The sequence below is a fragment of the Capra hircus genome, chromosome 5 (assembly GCF_001704415.2).
Source record: "Capra hircus breed San Clemente chromosome 5, ASM170441v1, whole genome shotgun sequence".
Lineage (NCBI taxonomy): Eukaryota > Metazoa > Chordata > Mammalia > Artiodactyla > Bovidae > Capra > Capra hircus.
In genome coordinates this window covers 28828614-28849837 of record NC_030812.1, presented here as the reverse complement: position 1 = coordinate 28849837, position 21224 = coordinate 28828614, and the positions used below count along the sequence as shown (strand labels likewise).

The 21224-nt window shown below is 43.4% G+C and overlaps 1 protein-coding gene across 3 annotated transcripts in view; it reads left to right on the top strand.

Annotated features, from left to right (window-relative positions):
- Positions 1 to 16138, top strand: part of DIP2B (disco interacting protein 2 homolog B) — a 231097-nt gene extending 214959 nt beyond the window's left edge. For 2 of the 3 annotated variants that reach the window (XM_018047794.1, XM_018047792.1), the window contains 8 exons: positions 924 to 1092; positions 1919 to 2089; positions 3054 to 3115; positions 3974 to 4031; positions 5606 to 5680; positions 7590 to 7767; positions 10476 to 10599; positions 12119 to 16138. In XM_018047794.1, coding sequence (XP_017903283.1) covers positions 924 to 1092; positions 1919 to 2089; positions 3054 to 3115; positions 3974 to 4031; positions 5606 to 5680; positions 7590 to 7767; positions 10476 to 10599; positions 12119 to 12371 — 1090 coding nt within the window. In that variant the 3' untranslated portion in view covers positions 12372 to 16138. The remainder of the gene's footprint in view (positions 1 to 923; positions 1093 to 1918; positions 2090 to 3053; positions 3116 to 3973; positions 4032 to 5605; positions 5681 to 7589; positions 7768 to 10475; positions 10600 to 12118) is intronic. The other variant, XM_018047793.1, reaches the window with a different exon arrangement.

Below are 21224 nucleotides of genomic sequence, written 5' to 3'. Positions count from 1 at the left end.
GGGTAGTAGAGACTGGGGGCTCCTCCATAGATAAAGTCACTCCCTTGTGAAATTTTAGGTGCCCGACCAGGGCTCAAACCCATTCCCCCTGCAGTGGAAGCACAGAGTCTTAATCAGTGGGCCACCAGGGAAGCCCCTGTCCAGTATGGTTTTTAATAGACGATTCGTGGACTCCTAGTGGCTCTAATGTATACTGAAGGTTTAGGAAGTTGAGGTTTCATGGCTGGAGGTTGTACATATGACGTGAGACCCTGCCATTCCTTCCTTTGTATCCTGATGTGCTGGTGGGGTTCAAGCCTTTATCCTCTCTCATCTAGACTATTGCAGCCTCTCCTGTTAGCCTTCAGCGACTCATGTCTCTAATCGCCCCCTTCATGTAGCTAGCTTTACCCCAACTTCAAGCTGTAGTGACTGTCTACTGGGTAAATTCTAAACTCTTTCGTGTTCACTACCCTGGCCCTTCTGCCTTCACTTCTCACCACTTGCCCAGGCAAACGCTGGAATACCGTTTCTGATGACCTTAAACACACCATGTAGTTTTATATCTCCGTGCCTTTGCATATACTGTTCTGCCTGGAGAGCTCTCACCAGCTTCCTCATTTCCTCCAGCCACTGATTTCTGCTCATTCTTCAAGCCTGGCCCAGCTGTCACCTACTCCATGAAATACCCGCCCGCTTTGAAGGACTTGCTCTTCATTCTGTGGTCGAGATAGCGTTTCTTCACATCTCAGTGGCCACCTCCCATAGTCTGCTTCATTCTGTACTTATTGTGCCGTGTGAGTTGAATAGGAACCAGGCTGATTCTCAGGCCTTTATACCTAATATGACCCTCCCCTGTCCTTCGTGCTCAGTAAATATTTGTTGAATCGATGGTATTCTAGGATGAACTGATCGTGTTAGCGCTTGCGTTTTTTCAATTGCAGTGTCTATTCAGGTCACCAGTCCATCTTAATTCCTCCTATGGAGTTGGAAAACAACCTTTTCCTCTGGCTCTCCACGGTCAACCAGTACAAAATAAGAGACACCTTCTGCTCCTATTCAGTGATGGAGCTTTGCACCAAAGGGCTTGGAAACCAGGTGGAGGCGCTGAAGGTAAGAAGCAGCTGTAACAAGGAGCCAGTCCCGAAGAAACACGCCAGGCGTGGCAATGCCCCACCTTATAGGGCTGGCCAGACACACCTGCCTGCTTTTTTCTGTCCAAACAGGTATTTGTAAACCTCAGGAGGTGTATCTCTTTCACTATCTAATTTAATGCACTCTTTTAGAGTTTGATCTGATTCACACATTGTGGAAAAGAAGGTAAAGCTGGTTAGGAGGCTGAATAGAAATGACTTTTATGTGAAGACGAACAGAAACTGTGAACTGAAAGAGGATTTTTCCTAATAGAATTTGCAACCTGAGGATGTTAGGGATTGGGTCCTCCTCCATAGATAAGGTTCACTCATTCATGAGTGTATCCAGTGATCATATGTGTAAGTGGCATATGAGAGGGTCAGAAAACACCTAATTTTCTTTAATAGAGAAGTATGACCTTAAGAATGAAAAAAAGAGACGAGATTAGATCTCAGTGTTGCTAAATTTATTTTTCTGTTTGTCCCATCTCTCCATTTTGAAATAGAAATCTAAGGTACAGAAATGAAGAGGAATTAAAAATGTATTGCTGAGAAACCTAAGAGTTGTAGGCGAAAGAGGAAAGAAATAGAGAATGAGCAAATCAACCCGTGGGTAATGACTTTAGAGGAATTCTGGGTGTTTTCCAAAAAGGTATATCTTTTCTTTGGGTATGTGAGATGAGAGCACACAGTTCCTTGGCTTTTCCTGACCAAAGAGGTAGGGCAATGAAATTGCTTATCCAGTGGTTCAGTGGCCCTGCTGATCTCCGCCTCCGCCCCCCACCCCCCGACGCGGTGTCTTACAGACCCGGGGAATCAACCTCTCCTGCATCCGAACGTGTGTGGTGGTGGCTGAGGAGCGGCCCCGCGTTGCCCTCCAGCAGTCCTTCTCCAAGCTCTTCAAGGACATCGGCCTGTCCCCGCGGGCCGTCAGCACCACTTTTGGATCCAGAGTCAACGTAGCAATATGTTTGCAGGTGACTGTCATGATATCTTGTTTGTGTGGGGAACTCAGAGCACAGGCTGCTGCTTACCCGCCGAGGGCCTCTGGGCTGTTTGTTCGGACTGCACCATGCCTGATTTTGCCCATTGGTAAAATGAAGATGATAGTATTGTCCTTCCCAAGGTTGTCCTGTAGAACCACCGCGTTTCTAGGTGCCCATCTCTTGGAGCCATGCCCGGCAGTTGAGCGCTAATGTGAATGTTTACTCTCAGTGGTTTTATGGTTCTCAACATGAGTCAAGATTTATGAATCCTACTTGAATTTCATTTGTAGATTACCCTTTGTGGGTTTTTTTCTTTGGCAAAGGAAGCGCAAATAAGTTTGTGTACTCTTCTTTAGCCAGATGGCGATTTTGCCGTGTTATCTTGGTGGGTAAATAATAGAAAGGAGGCTAAAATAACAAGAGTGGAATATAATTTTCTATAGCTTGGAAAATTCATAAGGCAAATACAGGCATGGACAAGAGTGAGAGTCAAAGAAGGTGGCATAACAGGGTGGACAGGCTCAGGCCCTCTGTGTCTGGGCCGGGTGACTTTGGAGCAGCATCACAAGGCTTTCACCTCGGAGCCCCCTTGTGGGCGCCCTGCCGCCAGCTTGGGCCAGTGTCGGTGTTGGAAGTCCCGTGGATCCCTGCCTTGAGTCCAGGGATGAGGACCCTCCTCACCCTGGTAACCATTCGGTGCTGCTCTGGCCCCCAGCCTCCTCTCCTGGGGGAGGAAAGGAAAGAAAGATGAGGAGAAAGCTGGCCAGGCGTCTTCTCTCAGGTGTTGACTACAGCCCTGGCCCACCTGGTTGAAGACAGGGTGAGCGTTCCGAACAGAATTTGGATTTTTCCTGTATGTGACTAAATTATCTATATCTTGACTTGAAAGTGTAACATATGGAAATGCCATTCAGCTAATTTTAAGTAAACAACCCACTGATTTATTTTTCTTCAGGGAACCTCGGGGCCTGATCCAACTACTGTATACGTAGATCTGAAATCATTAAGACATGACAGGTAAGTAGAATTGTTAAGCTTGTTTCCTGTTAGCATTCCTAAGCATATAAATTTCTGAGCCTCAAGAAAGCCAGCTGTCCCCCTCACCTCATTCATTTTGTTTGTCTTTGTGGGGAGGAGGGTAAGAAGAGGGAAGGAACTCATTTTCATTATTAATACCTAATAAGATTTACATTTGTAAGAGGAAACCTTTAATTCTCATAGTGGCTGCACTGTTCCTTAATATTAAAATGTAATACTAGTATTTTGTGACATATGACGTAAATTACACTGAAATGGATAGACTCTTATCCTCTGGGAGTCTAAAAATAACTGAGATAAGATAAATGAGATAGTGTAGGTTTTTTGAAACAGCACTGTATCTGAACCACAGGAATAAATGTCTTCCTCCTCACCAGCCCACAGGTGAATTGGAGCTGCGTCCCAGGGGAGCTCCTGGTTGCGGGCTCTGGGACCTGTCTCTGGGTCCCGCTGACTTAGGCTGTGTTCATGGTGAGGCCCATGGCGCTGACCCAGCCTGCACGGGCAGAACATCTCTAGTGCTGTGGTTCTCAGCCTGGACAGAGTTTGCCCTCCAAAGGACAATGTCTGAAAACGTGGATTGTCCCGACAAGGGGATGCTACTGACACCTAGTGGGCAGAGGCCGGGGATATTGCTAAACATCCTACAGCGTACAGGATAGCGCATCACGAAAAATGTCAGTAAAATATCTGACCCAAAATGTCAGTAATGCTGAGTTTGAGAAACTGCAGTAATGTGAGGGAGCTATTAATAGAGTAGAGGTTTGGGAGGACAGTGTACAGCTGTGGTGGCTTTTTTTTTAAGGCTCATATGTAGTAAATATTGTTCTTTTACAGGGTTCGTCTTGTGGAACGGGGTGCCCCCCAGAGTTTGCTCCTCTCAGAGTCCGGAAAGGTAATTTGTTGCGTTAACCATTGGGAAGTTGTGTGTCACCTGTGTGGAGAAGTAGTTTTATAATATACTTGTTAGTACCCAGGGCAAGACTGAATTGACATCTGGAGATAATTCAACAATTTTCACTTAGCCAATACTTTCAAATTCATATGGGTACATAAATAAGAAGAATACTGGATTTGAACTTTCTTAAGCTTCATAGATTTTTATTTTTAAATCCTACCGACATATTATTTGACAAACCAACTAAATTCAACGTTGGTTATACTCAAGGTGAAGAGATGAGCAGCACTAAGAGCCAGTTCCACCATTATCAGCATTACACGTGGAAAGACAGGGTGACAGATGGGGGTGTGGTTTAAGATCCAGGGAAGACACACACATACTTAAAGCTGAAAGAGAAATCAAGATGGGGACGAGATTAAAGATATTTGAGAGTGATATCTTAGATGAGAATAAGGCTTTAAATTGTTCAGGGAGACATTTTGTTATTGTCTTAGTCCATTCAGGCTTCTCTAACAGAATACCATAGACCAGGCAGCTAATGAACAGCAGAACCTTCTCTCTCACATTTCTGGAGGCTGGCAAGTCCAAGACCCAGGTGCCCACGGATTCTGATGAGGGATTTCTGGTTCTCACATGGCTGTCCTGTTGCTGTGTCCTCACGTGGTGGAAGGGGCAGGGAAATCTCTAAGTCTTGTATATAAGGGTATGGATCACATTCATGAGAGCAGACCCCTGGCCTCCTCCCAAAGGCCCGCCTCCTAATGCCATCACTTTAGGGGTCATATTTCAACATACAGATTTCAGTCTATAGCAGTTTTGAGCAGTTTACTCACGTCAAGCAGATCAAATCCATATATAAACTATCAAGTTTCTCATCCTTTTGAAGAGAGAGTAATGATGCCTCAGCATCCCTTCTAATTCTGAAAGGCCAAGGAGAATGTAGGGAAGAAAACAGTGACCCCAGGCTCACCTGTGCAGTCGTGGCTCAGCCCCTTGGGGAAATCCCTGTTTCACTCCTCTGTTTAACTCTTCCAAGTGGATTTGGGTTGACCTCCTTACTGTCTTGCCAGCTTTTCCTCTGCCTCCACTGGCAGCGAGCACTTCAGGGACTTTAGAGCAGTGCCTGGCCCACACGAGCAGGAATGGCCTTCCTCTTCCTTCCTTGAGGTCTTACATGTGTGAGTTTCTTGATGCTAGAAACCTAGGGAAAAGAGGTTTAGGATAGAGGACGGGTGTCTGAAGAGGCCCCTGCCAGCACCTGCTGCTTCCTTCTCCCTCCAAGGGACATGCGGGCACGTGACGTCTCTCCCCTTGCCTGCCCAGCCGCCACTGGTCTGCGGATTCTCACTTTTGAGGGGATGGCAGACAGGTTGGTTCCCTAGTTTAGTTTTGAGGCAGAATCTTGTATACATACTTCTGTCCCCTGAGGACGATCCTATGAGCACCGGCTCAGCTCTGGCCTGCGTGCACTCCCTCACCTCACTGGAGGGAGGAAGCGGAAACTGCATTTAGTAGAGGTCATGAGATCTGATGGAACTCAATTTTTGTGTTTTCTCTTTGATTCTTAGATCTTACCTGGAGTGAAAGTAGTTATTGTTAATCCAGAGACCAAAGGGCCTGTTGGAGACTCTCACCTGGGAGAGGTATGTGTAACTCTCTGCTTGACTCGGAAAAGCCAGCAGTGAAAGATCCCAGGGCTCACATTCTAGAAGTCAGAAAGCTGTGGGTTTAGCTTTTCCCACATGGTGAATGTTTGAGAATTTTCAACTTTCTCTGTAAGGCTCAAAACTGAAATGAGGCAGAAGGGGAGATGGAGACCAGGATGGAAAGAAGATTGAGGCATGCAAGCTAGAGTTAGTCCCAGATTTGTCCACTGACATTCCATTAGCTGAAGAGGAAAATGGATGAACTCATCTGCTCCCATCTATTAAGGAATGGAACTAAAAGGAGCCACAAATACTGAATTTTTTAAATTTATACGGAAACTTCCCTGGTGGTCCAGTGGCTAAGACTCCTTGCTCCCAGCGCAGGGGGTACGGGTTGGATCCCTGGTCAGGGAACTAGATCCCGCATGCTGCAACTAAGAATGCCACAGCTAAAGATCCCACTTGCCTCAGCTAAGACTGGGCTCAGCCAAATAAAATAAATATTTTAAAAAATAACATTTATACAAATTTTCGGAGAAGGCAATGGCACCCCACTCCAGTACTCTTGCCTGGAAAATCCCATGGATGGGGGAGCCTGGTGGGCTGCAGTCCATGGGGTCACTAAGAGTCGGGCACGACTGAGCGACTTCACTTTCACTTTTCACTGTCATGTATTGGAGAAGGAAATGGCAACCCACTCCAGTGTTCTTGCCTGGAGAATCCCAGGGATGGGATCGCACAGAGTCGGACACGACTGAAGTGACTTAGCAGCAGCATACAAATTTTATTCCAAAATATATTCATTTTTGTATTAATATAAAAATATTGTGCATGCTAAGTCGCTTTAGTCGTGTCGGACTCTTTGCAACCCATGGACTATAGCCTGCCAGGCTCTGTCTCCATGGGATTCTCCAGGCAGGAATATTGGAATGGGTTGCCATTTCCTCCACTAGGGAAGCTACACAACCCAGGGATGGAATCTGCATCTCATATGTCTTCTGCTTTGGCAGGCAGGTTCTTTACTGCTAGTGCCGCCTGGAAAGCCCTTATAAAAACCCTGGAAAGACTAAACTTTTCTTCCTTCCGAATCTCTGAGAAAAAACTGCTGTCTTGTCTCACAGCTAACCGGGAGCAGGGCTCCAGGTGACTGAGCCAGATGACCAGGCTCTGCCAGTTACCAGCTTCTTGTTAATGCACGAGTTACTCAAGCTCTCTGGGCCTAGTTTCCTCAACTGTAAATAATAATGCCACCTACCTAGTCTAATTGTGTGACAATTAGATGCATTAATATCTGTATCTGTATACACATGGAACAGTGCCTGTCACACAGTGAACACTCGTGTCATTACTGTTGTTGGCTATTGCTGTGTTTACATTGTAAATCCAAATACCCCGTAGTGTTTTCCTGTGGGCTTTTTCACTTAGTTTCAAAGCACAGAAATGATCCCTCAGTGCGCTGGTGAGACTCTGAAAAGAGGCTGAGAAATGAGCCAAGGAGGCAGCGTAGCCTCCGGGTTGGATCTCTTAGTTTCCGTATCTTAGGTGAATTATTTAAGGGCTTCCCTGGTGGCTCAGATGGTAAAGAGTCTGCCCGCAATGCAGGAGACCCAGGTTCGATCCCTGGGTCGGGAAGATCCCCTGGAGAAGGGAGTGGCTACACACTCTAGTATCCCTTTGTAAAATGGGAGTGACAGTAGTACAGACGGCATTGTCATGCCGCCTATGTCACGATTGATGAGGGCAATGTGTGTACAGTACTGTTCAGCACATGGTAAATTCAGTAACTGGCAGCTGCTCTCATTGTGGTACCTTTTTGGTTATTATAAAAATGAGGTTAAGAAAATCAACATAATCTGTGCTAAGTGAACCAAACTGATTCTGGCGAAATGTGACCCTTTTCTTGTAGATTTGGGTGAACAGTCCCCATACAGCCAGCGGCTATTATACCATCTACGACAGTGAGACTCTGCAAGCTGACCACTTCAACACCCGCCTCAGCTTTGGGGATGCTGCCCAGACCCTCTGGGCTCGGACAGGATACCTGGGTTTTGTCCGCCGGACGGAGCTCACAGCAGCCACTGGAGGTACCTTCACCGGCTCCTCCCCCTTGTCCTGCTGTGCCTTTCAAATGCCCCTAGTACAGGCTGGCCTGCTGCAACCTGCCTTTGCATTGTGGCGTATGTGTGTCGAATTATTCCCCCTCTGCAACTCTAGAACCCACCCGTGACTTTATATTCCTTTGCAGTAAGACTTTGTCCTGTGAAGAGGACCCAGGAAGTAAACGCCAGGGCCTTGTGTCAGCATCAGAATAGCTGAACCTCAGGATAGTTCGGCCGGGCAGTCGTAGAGACATGCCCGGTGATGGGTGAATGCCCCTGGCAGATACAGCCTCTAGCAGCCTTGTAGGGCTGCCTGCATCCCTCAGCAGGCTCCTGAGACAGGTGTTCCGTCTTTGGTTCCTCTGTTCCTAAGCCCTGCGAGCAGGAGTGAGTGCAGAGGAGCTGACCTGCTAAGCGCCCCGGCCCTTGGCGGCTCACGAGACTGCTTGGCAGGGCTCTGGGGCAAGCAGCCCCCAGGCCTGTCTACCTGGTAAAGAGGCCTGGCTTCAACCTTCCTGCCACCATTAATGGCCATTTAAAAACTCTCTACACTGCGTGCATCATACACCTCAAGAACTGACGCATCACTCACTGGACTAAACAGCTGGAACGGAGCCAGGTCACTTCTTCGCCCCTTACATCTGCTCCCTGCTGGCCAGCTCTGCAGTCATTCCGTATTTCATGGGGAGGCAGACTCGGGCATCCTGGAGGCAGGGGAGCACACCTCGCTGAGTGTCCTGGTTTTGAAGCCTGTCTTACATTTGCTGTGTGGCCTTGAGCTCACTCAGTCTCTCAGTTTCCTACCTGGGAAGTGGGAGTGATGACATTTCCTGTCTTGTGGACATGATGTGAGATTAAATTACATGACGCCTTCAGGTGTCTGGAACGCTACTTGGCACATGGAAAGCACTCCCTAGTCATTAGCTACTGTGTTTCTGTTGTTTTTATTACTATAATCATTATCATCTTATGTGACCGGCCTTCTTACCCTCCTCTTTCCAACAGCTTCTAGCACTTTGTTTTGCTAAATGTTTCAGAACTATTCCTATTCCTGAAAATACATCATTCTGTTGTTACTGCTGTTTAATTGCTCAGTCGTGTCCGACTTTTTGCTTCTCCAGCCCCATGGTCTGTAGCCTTCCAGGCTCCTCTGTCCATGAGATTTCCCGGGCAAGAATACTGGAGTGAGTTGCCATTGCCTTCTCCAGGGGATCTTCCCGACCCAGGGATCGAACCTGCTTTTTGGCAGCCGAATTCTTTACTGCTGAGCCACCTGGAAAGCCCAAAACATTCTGTAGACCTAGCTAAATCATTCTCTTTTCATGTAGTCGTAAACCAGGTAGCCTCGTGTGTACAGTGTGTGCATAAAACCTTAAAAAAAAAAAAGGAGTGAAATTTCTGCCATGTCCTGCTGGGTAAGAAGCCTGTTAATAACCAGGACTAGTCTTGCCATAGATTCCTTAAAGACATCTAGAAACAATGACCATATGTTCATTTCTTTTCCATCTCAGATCCTCCCCTCTCCTTCTTTCCCCGCCCATCATCTGGCTAATTCCTGTTTATCCTTAAAAGCTCAGGTGGCTTTAGCTTTTCCTTCTCTGAACCCTTGAGCTGAGCTCAGGGGCAGTCGGGGGAGGGGAGGGGGATGTCCTCTGTTCCCCTTGCCCCTCATCCACACTCAAGTTACTGGGTTTGCCATGTCCCATCTGCTGTCCCCCCATGGGACACCCGTTGTGTGTGTTCCCCCCACTAGATGGCAGGTATCTCTAGAGCAGGTGTTATATTTTGTCATCTTTACTCCCCACACTGGGCACAGTTCCTGGCACATGGTAGTAATGAGAATAACAAGAGCTAATATTCTCCAAAATCACTATGGACAGTGACTGTGGCCAAGAAATTAAAAGATTCTTGCTCCTTGGAAGAAAAGCTATGACAAACGTAGACAATGTATTTAAAAGGAGAAATAACACTTCGCTGACAAAGGTCTGCCTGGTCAATGCTATGATTTTTCCAGTAGTCATGCAGATGTGAGAGTTGGACCATAGAGAAGACGGAGCACTGAAGAACTGATGCTTTTGAATCGTGGTGCTGGACAAGGCTCTTGAGAGTCCCTTGGACAGCAAGGAGATCAACCCAGTCAGTCCTAAAGGAAATCAACCCTGAATATTTATTGGAAAGACTGATGCTGAAGCTACAGTACCTGGGCTATCTGATGGGAAGAGCTGACTCACTGGAAAAGACCCTGGTGCTGGGAAAGATTGAAGGCAGGAGAAGCGGGTGACAAATGATGAGATGGTTGGATGGTATCACTGATTTAATGGACAGGAGTTTGAGCTAACTCCTGGAGATAGTGAAGGACAGGGAAGCCTGGCGTGCTACAGTTTATGGGATTGCAAAGAGTCAGACATGACTTAGCAACTGAACAACAGCAAGTACTCTTCAGCACTTACAATGAGCCAAGCATCATACTAACTCGCTTTCATGAGTTTAATTCTCATAGCAGCCATTTATTATTACCCCTGTTTCACGGAGGGGAAGCTGGATCAGAGACTGAAGTTAATCACTCCAGGTTACACAGCTGGTGGGCAGTGGCACCAGGTGATGGCGGCAGTCTGAACACTGGGCGTGTAACTCCAGGGATGTGTCGCACCCATACATCTGATACACTAAGTTTGTCTTTCTCGCCCCATCAGAGCGTCATGATGCCTTATACGTGGTGGGTGCTCTGGATGAGACCCTGGAGCTGCGAGGCCTGCGGTACCACCCCATCGACATTGAGACCTCAGTGTCTCGGATCCACAGGAGCATTGCCGAATGGTAAGTCCTCTGCACACAGTAGGTCTCTCCTCAGCTGTAGTAAGTTAAAGTTGATCTTTAGTCATCTAGCTGTACCAGAGACACCTACAGATGTGGGACTCCAGGGGAACGAGCTGTGGAGACGGGCTCTGTGCACCCACCCTGGGGCCGAGTCCTTCTAATGACAGATCTTACCACTGGAAGCGACCTAACTGATCATCCACCTCTAGAAAGTTGGTGGGGCTAACGGGAAGAACCGTGACTTTTGGGTCAAAAGACCCACCTGGAAGGCCCCGTGCTGCCACGGTGGCTGCTTTCCTCCTTAGGAGGATCAAGTGAGAGTGTGCTTCGTGCTCTGTCAACTGGTCAGAAGATGACGAGGATTATCATCAGTGTCTGGTCCAGGTTCCCTGTCTGGGCAGGAATTCCCCCTTCATTATCCCTGACAAAGAACCATCCAACCTCATGCTGACTAAAAATTTCTTACAATTGAAATTCTGTAATTTTTAACTGTTGGCTTTCATCCTGGATTCTTGACAATAAAGAATCCACCCAGTTTCTTTTTATTCATATTTTAGTTGGTGCGTCCTTCCTCAGGTTTTTTTTTTTTTTTTAATTCATGCAAAGTAGCCACGGCTTTTTTAGTGGTTTGTTCGTGCTTTCCAAATGCTTCTTTGTCTTGCTTTTGTCAGTCTCACCTCAGACCTGAACAAGGAAGTATAAGAATAGTGCAGAAAATTGGGGTGCCATGGTTACCCCCTAATTTTAAGCATTTGACTTTTGAGACAACCAAATATCGTGTACATTTTTCTTAATGATTGGAATCTATTTTTAAAGCAGCTCAACACTGCACAACACAAGTCAGTTCATACCTTCCAACCCAGCAGTCCCACTGAACGAAAGGTGGCTTTGTGCCTTGTGGCAGGACGGGAGAGACACTTGAGTGGGGCGCTGAGCTCAGAGGCCAGCCGACTCCCTTCCTGTTTGGTGTTAGATTATAGATAGCAATCTTAGTCAAAGAGGTGTTGTTTCAAATATCAAGAATTCTCTTCAAAACAACTTCTAAGCAAAAGAGAGGTCACAGAAAGAACACCTCGTTGGTTATCTCAGAGGCTCCTAGAAGTCTCTCAACAGCTCTGAAATCTCAAGAAAGGTAGAAACGGGTAGAAAGGCCATCAGGGACCACCATCTCCTCACATTCTAGGGCCATGTTGGCATCCCCTCCGTTCTTTCTCTCCTCCCTGAAAAGCTGTTCCCTGTATGTCTCTGCACACCTACTACACCAGCACTTTCCAGTCCATACATCCTCAGCTCAGGCGACCAGCTAACAACTTTTCAGTCCCACTTCCAAACGGCCAAGAGATTTTAAATGGTTTAACCAATCAGTTGTTATCATAGGGGCAAGGCCATTCATTGCACATGTGGCTCAGAGCCTTCTGGTTGGGTCCAAGTGAGAAGGCAGTTCTCGGGGCAGTGAGGGTAAGTCTTGGGCAAACACTGTAAAAGATGCCACATTAACTGAGCGCCACTGAAATTGCAGTGCCGTGTTCACGTGGACCAACTTGCTCGTGGTGGTCGTGGAACTGTGTGGCTCCGAACAGGAGGCGCTGGATCTGGTTCCTTTAGTGACAAACGTGGTCCTGGAGGAGCATTACCTCATCGTGGGCGTGGTGGTCGTGGTGGACCCAGGCGTCATCCCCATCAACTCCAGAGGAGAGAAGCAGAGGATGCACCTCCGGGACAGCTTCCTCGCCGACCAGCTGGACCCCATCTATGTGGCCTACAACATGTAACCAGCCTCCTGGGATTGCAGGGACCATCCTGCAAAACCAAGGGAGCCAGAGACCCCCGACTGATGTGAAATAAGCTGAGATGGCTACATGATATCCTTCATCTCATCCTGTGGGATCCTGCCATCACAGGACACGCAGGAGAGGGGAATTCTGTGGTGGCAAATGAAAAAAATGTTAACAATCTATTAGTCATGAGCTTTGACATAGCGTGAGCAGCACGTTACTAAAGCAATTACATGCATGTTGCATTTTTTTCATCTGTTGTATATACTTGTATTTTTATCTAATGCTGTTTTAGAATTTTGTAAGGGAGTTCGATTAATTCACATGAAGGGGGTAGTTTGAGTTACGCAGTCCCCCGCTCTGTACTGTATTTTGCCATTTTGCCATAGTTAGACACTGCGGGTTTTAACATGGAACTACTCGGCTTTCAGTTGACCCATAAGCAAATCAGATAACCCACTGAATATGAGAATTACTTTATATATATAATTCTTGACTGTAAAACATTTTGACCAGTGTTTTAAACATGTAAATAGGAATACACATAATTCAGCTAAAAAACGTAAGAATTGGCTTGTATAGTTATAACAACTAAAGTAGAAACATTGCTGCTCTGAGAGAGAATCTCGGTATTCTCTGGGTGCAGTGTAATTGAATAGATGACTAAAAAGTGCAAATTGTTTGCAGGTTTTGCTGCACATTGTACTATGTCTCTGTTGGCTGGTATATTTTATAAACTGAAGCTGCCTATGTTTGTTTTTTAGGCTTGCATTCCCAGAATCAGCTTAAGCTTTTAAGAATTCAGCCTGTTTCTACAAACTGAAAAATCTCAGTTGAAAAATCAAAATGTTAGGAGAAGCTAAGATTCATTAGATCCCACCCAGTTCTAAGGAACCACAATAACTCACTCTTGCCCCCAGTGTTGAAACAGTCTTTCACATGTAGAGTGACTACACAAGAATTTAGAGTTTCCTCTTTTCCTGGCCCATTGTATACTGTGTCTGCAGTTACACATATCGCTTCTCTTTTCTGAGAGCTGAAGAGCATCCTCTGTGCTTCCAGTTCACGAGGGCAGGGATTTAAGAACAAGAGCGATAGGCTGGGAAGGCAGTGGGATCTACAGTCACGCGAAGGCGTTAAGGCCTCATAACTCCACGTCTCAGAACTGACCAGTGTGGGTTGCCAAAACAGCCAGGCTTATGCTGAAATAGGGGAAGTCTAATGTATGCAAGAAACCCTTTTGAAATAACTGTGGAGCCCAGGCCGAGCAGATAGAGCCTGGGACTGAGTGTGGCCTCTGGCTCGGTTTCCTTTCTTTGGTCTGATACTTCATGTATTTGAATATAGTTGAATTTTATTATTTTTTTTCTTACAGAAATATTTTTAAAAATTAAAAAAAAACTCAAAGTGAACAGAGTTAACTTGTTAAATCAGAATGGTTCTCTTTGACCCACTCTGATCTATTGTGTAAATATTTATTTAGACTATTTTAATAATACATATTATTTACCCCACTGTAACATCATGTAAACTAAATATGTTTTTAAACAATTTTTAAGACTTGTAATTACCCTGAAGATAAGGTTTATAATGGAAAGACCAGACCCTTTGCCAGGGCAGCACTCCTGGGGGCTGCCCTTACACAGGCTCATGACTCAGAGCCACTTTATTGACTTCCTTTTACATAATCCTCTTTTCCTCCAAACTCACTCTCCACAGAGGCAAGACCTTGACATTTTCCAGTTCCACATCTCTTTTCAGCATTTTGGATGATGTTCCATTCTACACGATGGGAAAGGTTCTAGGATGTACAGGAAAAAAGCACTTGTATTGGGGTTAGATGTCCCAGTGACTAGCAGTGGTTTGGTCTGCAGAGAAAACAGCCTGCTTATTTGGAAAGTAACTTTCTTAAAAAGAATTTTTAATGAGTCACTAATCAAAGCAAGGGATCCTGAGGATCTCCTATCTCCGTGATCCACAAGTTCTAAGAAAAAGATATGAAAGACAGAGTCTGTCCTATAGGCTGCTTTCAGAATTCTTACTGCACAAGGTAGAGTGTCTGCTAGAAATGAAATGTGAGCCATGTCTGTCATTTAAAAATTTCTAGTAACTGCATTTTAAAAAGTAAAAAACAGGTGAAATTGATTTTAATATATTATTAGCACAATATATCAAAAGTACTATCATTTCAATGTGGGATCAATATAAAACTTTATTAATGAGAGATTTTACTTTTTTTCATATTATATCTTTGAAATCTAGTGTGTATTAAAACACATCTCAATTTGAGACTAGCCGTATTTTAAGTCCTCAGTAGCCACGAGTGGGTATTGGCTACCATACTGGACAGTGCGGATCTATACTCATTCCTTCAAATGAAATATTCCGTTAATCTCATGCCCAATTCCTGGTTATTTAGGCGCTGATTATCTAGTTTGGTAGTTCCTCAGGCCTCTGATTTATTGTTATCTTTTTGCTTTCTGCCCTGTGGCTGCTTTATCTTTTGCCTATCCCCCAAAGCCAGAATAAGCTGGTGGAGGAAAGAAAGCTAAGATGCTAAGATGTGTCTCTGGGGAAAAGTTTCCTCTGGAAGGGGAAGAGAGTTTAGTCTTAATTTAGATGTGTTTGTGGGATCGTCTGCAGATCCAGTGCCTGGTCTGTTGCAGACTTGGTAAGAAGACTCTCTTGATGACACAATGCTCTTAGTCTTTCCATGTTAAAGCAGAACCTTTATGGTAGAACTGGCAATTAAGACAGATCCCAAAAGGCCATTATTGATAGAAACAGCCCTGCCAGAACTTGGGGGCACATTCTGTCTAGCTTTTCATGCCTGGGTCGGGGGGAGGGAGGACCTAAATGAATAGCAGACCCTCATTTCAAATAAGAGAGAACCTATTCATCTGAAAGTTTTTGAACCTCTCTGCCTCTCAGCCAAAGTAAGGAGAGAAGATCAGGGAGGGGCTGCCTCAGGACAAATACCATCTCCTGCATGAGACCCTGGGGATGACCAGCATGCTCACGGGCATCAGTGAAGCCACTCATTTCCTTCCTGCCCCTGTCTCCCCTGTATCACGTCCTCCTGATACAGTTGTGCTGCCTCAGGCTGTGGAGGGACCACCTGTCTATTGGTCATTTGAGCGTCTCCTTAATGTTAGTCCCTGGGCAATGCTTGCTTAATGCTTTTGTTGAAACAACAGAGGCCTTAGGTTTTTTGTTGTTGTTGTTGTTGTTGTTAAGGTCTCTGCCCCAGGCATGGTGCTCAATATCTTGGCCAAATAAATTACTTTCCTTGAATATCCAGGACTAAAGCAATGAGGAGTTATCACCTCACCCTCCAACTCCAACATGGTCTATGCCTTAGAGCTGTTTTTTGTTGTCTGCTTTCATGTGAGAGTATTTGGAGCAAGCTGCAGCACTCCAGATACACAATAGGCCTTTTCTTTATCATTCACACATTTCTGGTTTAGGTATATGTAGATGGGCCATGTTACTTGTCCAGAGGAAGAGAGTGTAAAGATATAAGAATAATTTTTTAGTCCTAAATGCTGTTCTGTTTATTTTTTGTCAAGATATTTACCAGTGTCAGATTCAAATTATAGTACTGTGTAATTATGTATAAAGTTTTTTTTTATTTATTTGAAATTAGACTAGATATACATTTTTAAATTTAACATCTGGCTGGACAGTGTTCTATTAACTCATTGAACGTGTTTCCTTTGTCTTGTGTTAATAAATATTGATGCCTGATTGTGTTTAATGCTTCACATGTTGGGAGAGCTGATAAATTGGAATTAATAAAATTTTATTTTAACTTGGATAGTAAGACCCAAAGATGGCTGGAGCGGTCTTAGGAAAATGAACACAGAGATCCAGAGTTATAGCAAATCAGTTCTATAAAAGGCCAGATTGAGGAGCAGTAGAGAGTCATTTTGAAAATGAATAAGCCTTTTGTCTGGAACAATTATAGCTTAGTTTTCCTCCTACCCATGTGGTATTTGGTAGTTTTAAGCTTTTGAGCATACATGTTAATTTTTTTAAAATCTGTAATTGATGTGGGTTTTGGCTTTTCATTTTTTAAAAAGATTTTATTTATTTTTGGCTGTGCTGGGTCTTCGTTGCTGTGAGCATTCTTGCTCTAGCTGTGGCAAGTGGGGGCTTCTTCAGTGTGGAGTGTGGGCTTCTCTTGCTGCAGAACACGGGCTGTAGGCACATGGGCTCCGTACTTGTGGCGCACGGGCTTAGTTGCCCTGTGGCATGTGGAATCTTCCCAGACCAGGGATCGAACCCATGCCCCCTGCGTTGGCATGCAGATTCTTAACCACTGAACCACCAGGGAAGTCTTGGGTTACAGCTTTTCCAAGGTGATACTTCATTTGTGCTACCATTTCCTGGTTTCAAGAAACTTGATAGGAGTTTTTATCAAATTGTGCATATTCTCCAACACTGAAACTGGTCTTTGAATTATAGTTCAAGTTATTCAGGCAGCTGAGAACTTTTTAAATTTAACACACATTTATTGAGTGCCTAACTCACTAGACAGAAGTCACTGTGATCACATCTGATGCGAGAGGGAGAGAAACAGCAGGACAGCTCTGGCCCAGAACTATGTACTGGGAGACGTTCTTTTAAAAGTGGTAATTAAAGTCGTGGACGTGGATGATGGTGCCAAGAAAGATTATGTAGAGTGTGACAAGACTTAATAACGGAGCCACAGAGAGCATGAGCCGTTAAAGGCTGAAGGAGGAAGAATCTACAAAAGGGAGAAGGAATTGCTGGAGAGATGGGGTCAAAACTAGGAAGGAGATTAGGAATGGAAATTGAAGGAAGAGTTTCAAAGGGGAGGGAGTGCTCAACAGTGCCAAAGTTCTGTGGAAAATGCCGTTGGAATTGGATGGGTGCTGCATTGAATCTGTAGATTGCCTTGGGTAATATGATCATTTTACCAGTATTAACTCCTCCAATCCAAGAATATGGTCTGTGTTTCCATCTGTGTCAGCTTCAGCTTCTTTCTACAGTGTCTTACCGTTTTCAGAGTGTTGGACTTTGGCTTCACTTGTTGTTGCTTAGTCACTAAGTCGTGTATGACTCTTTGGGATCCTTCTGGGAGCCTGTCAGGCTCATCTGTCCATGGGATTTCCCAGGCAAGAATACTGGAGTGGATTACCATTTCCTTCTCCAGGGGATCTTCCCAATCCAGGGTTCGAACCTGCGTCTCCTGCATTGCAGGCGGATTCTTTACCACCGAGTTGCCAGGGAAGCCCTTTGCCGCCTTAGATAGATTTATTCTTAGGTATTTTATTGTTTTTGATGCTGTGGTAAATGGGATTGTTTCCTGTTTGCAGATGACATGATATTATACATAGAAAATCCTAAAGATGCTACCAGAATACTACTGGACCTCATCAGTGAATTTGGTAACGCTGCAAGATACAAAATGAATGCACAGAAATCTGTTGCCTTTCTATACACCAGCAATGAAATAGCAGAAAGAGAAATTAGAGATTTCTTTAACAGATCATCTATTACAAACCTACGGTAAAATATATTTAATGGTGATGCTTCAGAAGCACTACCATGAAAGTCAAGACTATGATGAGGATACTTATTATCAATTGTTTTTATTCAGCATTGAGTTTATAGCTAGCATAATTAGGGGAAACGAAATGAGCTATGCTAACTGGATACAAAGGAAGAAAAACATAAATATTTGTAGACAATATAATAGTCTATGTAGAAAATACAAGAGAATGTACAAATTTTAAAAAATATTTATTTGGCTGTAACGGGTCTTAAATACAGCATGTGGGATCTAGTTCTCCTATCAGGGATCGAATTCAGGCCTCCTGCATTGGGAGCACAGAGTCTTAGCCACTGAAACACCAGAGAAGTCCCAAAAATGTACTAATACAAATTTAAACAAATAGGAATTTAGCAAGATTGCTGAATACAAGATGAACATAAAAATCAGTATTATGAGTCTGATAATGGTGGAATTACCATGGTTAGATTAACCCTCCCAAAGATAGAAATAACTACTTTTGAAAAAGGAAAAAAGAAAAATGAAGTGCAGTAGGTGATGTTTGTGTGTTTGTGACTTTTTGTTTCAGGACATCCCCACAACTCCAAACAGCTTAAGTAGTAAAGAGCCACAGTCTCTTGGCTTAAGGTGTAAAAGGACAGTTCCCGGTTGGCAGAGCAGCCAGGGAGAAGGTAGGTGAAAAATCTGTGAAGCACGAGAGCCCCAGAAGATCTGTCTCCAAACCCGCATATAGAGTCTGTCAGAGTCTTTGATTAATGGTAAACAAAATTATGTGGAGACGAATCCAGAGTTCCTGGTGAAACAAAGCATCAGCTAAAAGCTGAAAGAGCTGAGCAGAAATTATAGCCACTGTCTATGACTGAAGAAGAAAGAGACTAGAAATTAAGCCCTCTCAAATCAGCTGCCTTCTGGAATAAAAATCACTCTGTAAATGAATATAATCCAGCCCAATGATAAAACTACTAGAAATCTGAAGAAACAAAAATATGACTCATACTTAAGGAAAAAGAAAATCAGTCAATAGATAGCGACTGCAAGTTCACTCTACTGAGATGTTGCAATTAGTAATCAATAGCATTAAATCAGCCATTGTTCATATATATATATAAATAATATATATACAAACATTATATGTTTATATACGCACAATGAATAAACAGGGACTCTAGCAGAGAAATAGAAACTATATTAAAAAATGGAAATTCCAGAACTGAAAAGTACAGTATTAAAAAATTTGGGAACTTAATGACCTTAACAACATATTGAAGCTGGTATAATAAACAAAAGTGACCTTGAAGACTGATTAATAGATTATCAATCTGAAGAACAAAGAGAAAAAAAGATGGAAGAAAAAAGTAAGAGAGAAAGCTTCAGAGTCCTTTGGCGTTCCAGGCAGGAAAGAGAATGGGACGCACAAAAAATACGTGCAGACATAGAGACAGAAGCTCACTAAATTTGGAGAGACATAAATTTACAGACTGAGGAAATACCAGGAACCAAGGGTGACATATAGAAAACCACCCTTAGGCATGATCAAGGGAAAACTGTTAAACTTCAATAAAGCAAAAGTCCTAAAGTAGCCAAGGGAAAGTGACACATTACATACAGAACAATGGTAACAGCCAACTTCTCATTTAATGGAAACAAGGAGAACACAGAATGATAGAGAAAAAAGGTGTCAGTTCTGTGCCTTGTCAGATCTTTCAAACATGACAGTGAAAGCTCAATCTGATAAAGACCATCTATGAAAAAAATTGACTGCTAAATCACACTTAATAGTGAAAAACTGGATGATTTCTCCCTGAGGTTGGGAACTAGATAAGAAAGTCTGTTCTTACCACTTCAATTCAACATTGAATAAAAGGCAATTAGGCAAGAAAAATGTAAGTTATCCAGATTGAGCGGGAAAAATTAAGGCTATCTCTAGTCTCAGATGAAATGACTTATATATGTGCAGTTCTGAAGAGTATATACATGCAAACTACTAAACAAGTTCAACACGGTTGCAGAATGCAAAATCAACAAAAAAATCTATTTTTTTAATTAATTAGCCATGAACATTCCCAAAAATGAAATTTAAAAATCAGTTCTATTTAAAATAGCATGAAAAAGAATAAATAATTCTAATCAAAGTGTAGAGTTGTATAGTAAAAACTACAAAATCGTTGATAGAAACTAAAGAAGACCTACACACATGGAAAGTGGTCCCATGTTCATGGATTGGAAGATTTAATATTGGCAGGATAGTAATATCCTCCAAATTGATCTACAGATTCAACATAGTATCAAAATCCTAGCTCACTATTTCTGCAAAAATGAATAGACTAATCCTAAAATTCATCTAGAAATGTGAAGGCTCAGTAGTCAAAACAGTCTTGAAAAAGAATAATAAAGTTGGAGTACTTACATGCCCATATTTCAAAACCTACTACAAAGCTATAATAAAGAGTGTGATACAAGTCAGTGGAATAGAACTGAAAGCCCAGAAACGGGAAAGTGAAATGGCTTCCAATTTGGCCAAGTTAATAAGTTAGTAACACTATTAACATTGCATCTTATGAGGAAATGGTGGAGATGTCACCAGAGTTAGTGGTCCTTGTTTAACCTCTTTTTAATTCACCAGTTTGCTCCCTGCAGAAATTTATGGATCCTGGAGGATGGTGGTACATTACTGCAAGCTCAACTGAATAGTAGACCCAATTATAGCTGTTATATCTTTGTTAGATCAGATTAATATGGTCTCAGTACATAGTATGTAGTCATTGATTTGACAAGTGTGTCTTTTTGTATTCCAGTCAAGAAAGAGAATCAATTAGTTCTCAAGGAAAATATTTTGTAACTAAATGTGATGGATATTAACTAGACTTACTGTGGTGATCATTTTGCAATATATACATAAATTGAATCATTACATTGTACATCTAAAAACTAATATGTTAATTATATCTCAATTGTTAAAGAATCAGAAGTAGTTCACATAGAAAGGACAGGAACATACATTTATAGTTTTGCCCCAGAATTATATTATGTGACATCACTCTGATCAGACAGAACAAGAAGTGGTTATCCCTGAAGGTCTTGGTAAGCTGTATGCAATCCAGAAGATGAGAAATAAACTCTCTGAAGATTCAGAGTTCTAGTGGTCAGGGGCATGCTGACATAATCCCCCAAGATGGAAAAAACAAATCACTGCATCTTGCATCCCCTTTCTCAAAGGAAGACAATCCTTGGTAAGCCTCTTTGGGTTCTGCAGACAGCACATTTCATGCCTAGTAATGCTCTGGACAATAACCAGGTGACAACTTTAAGGT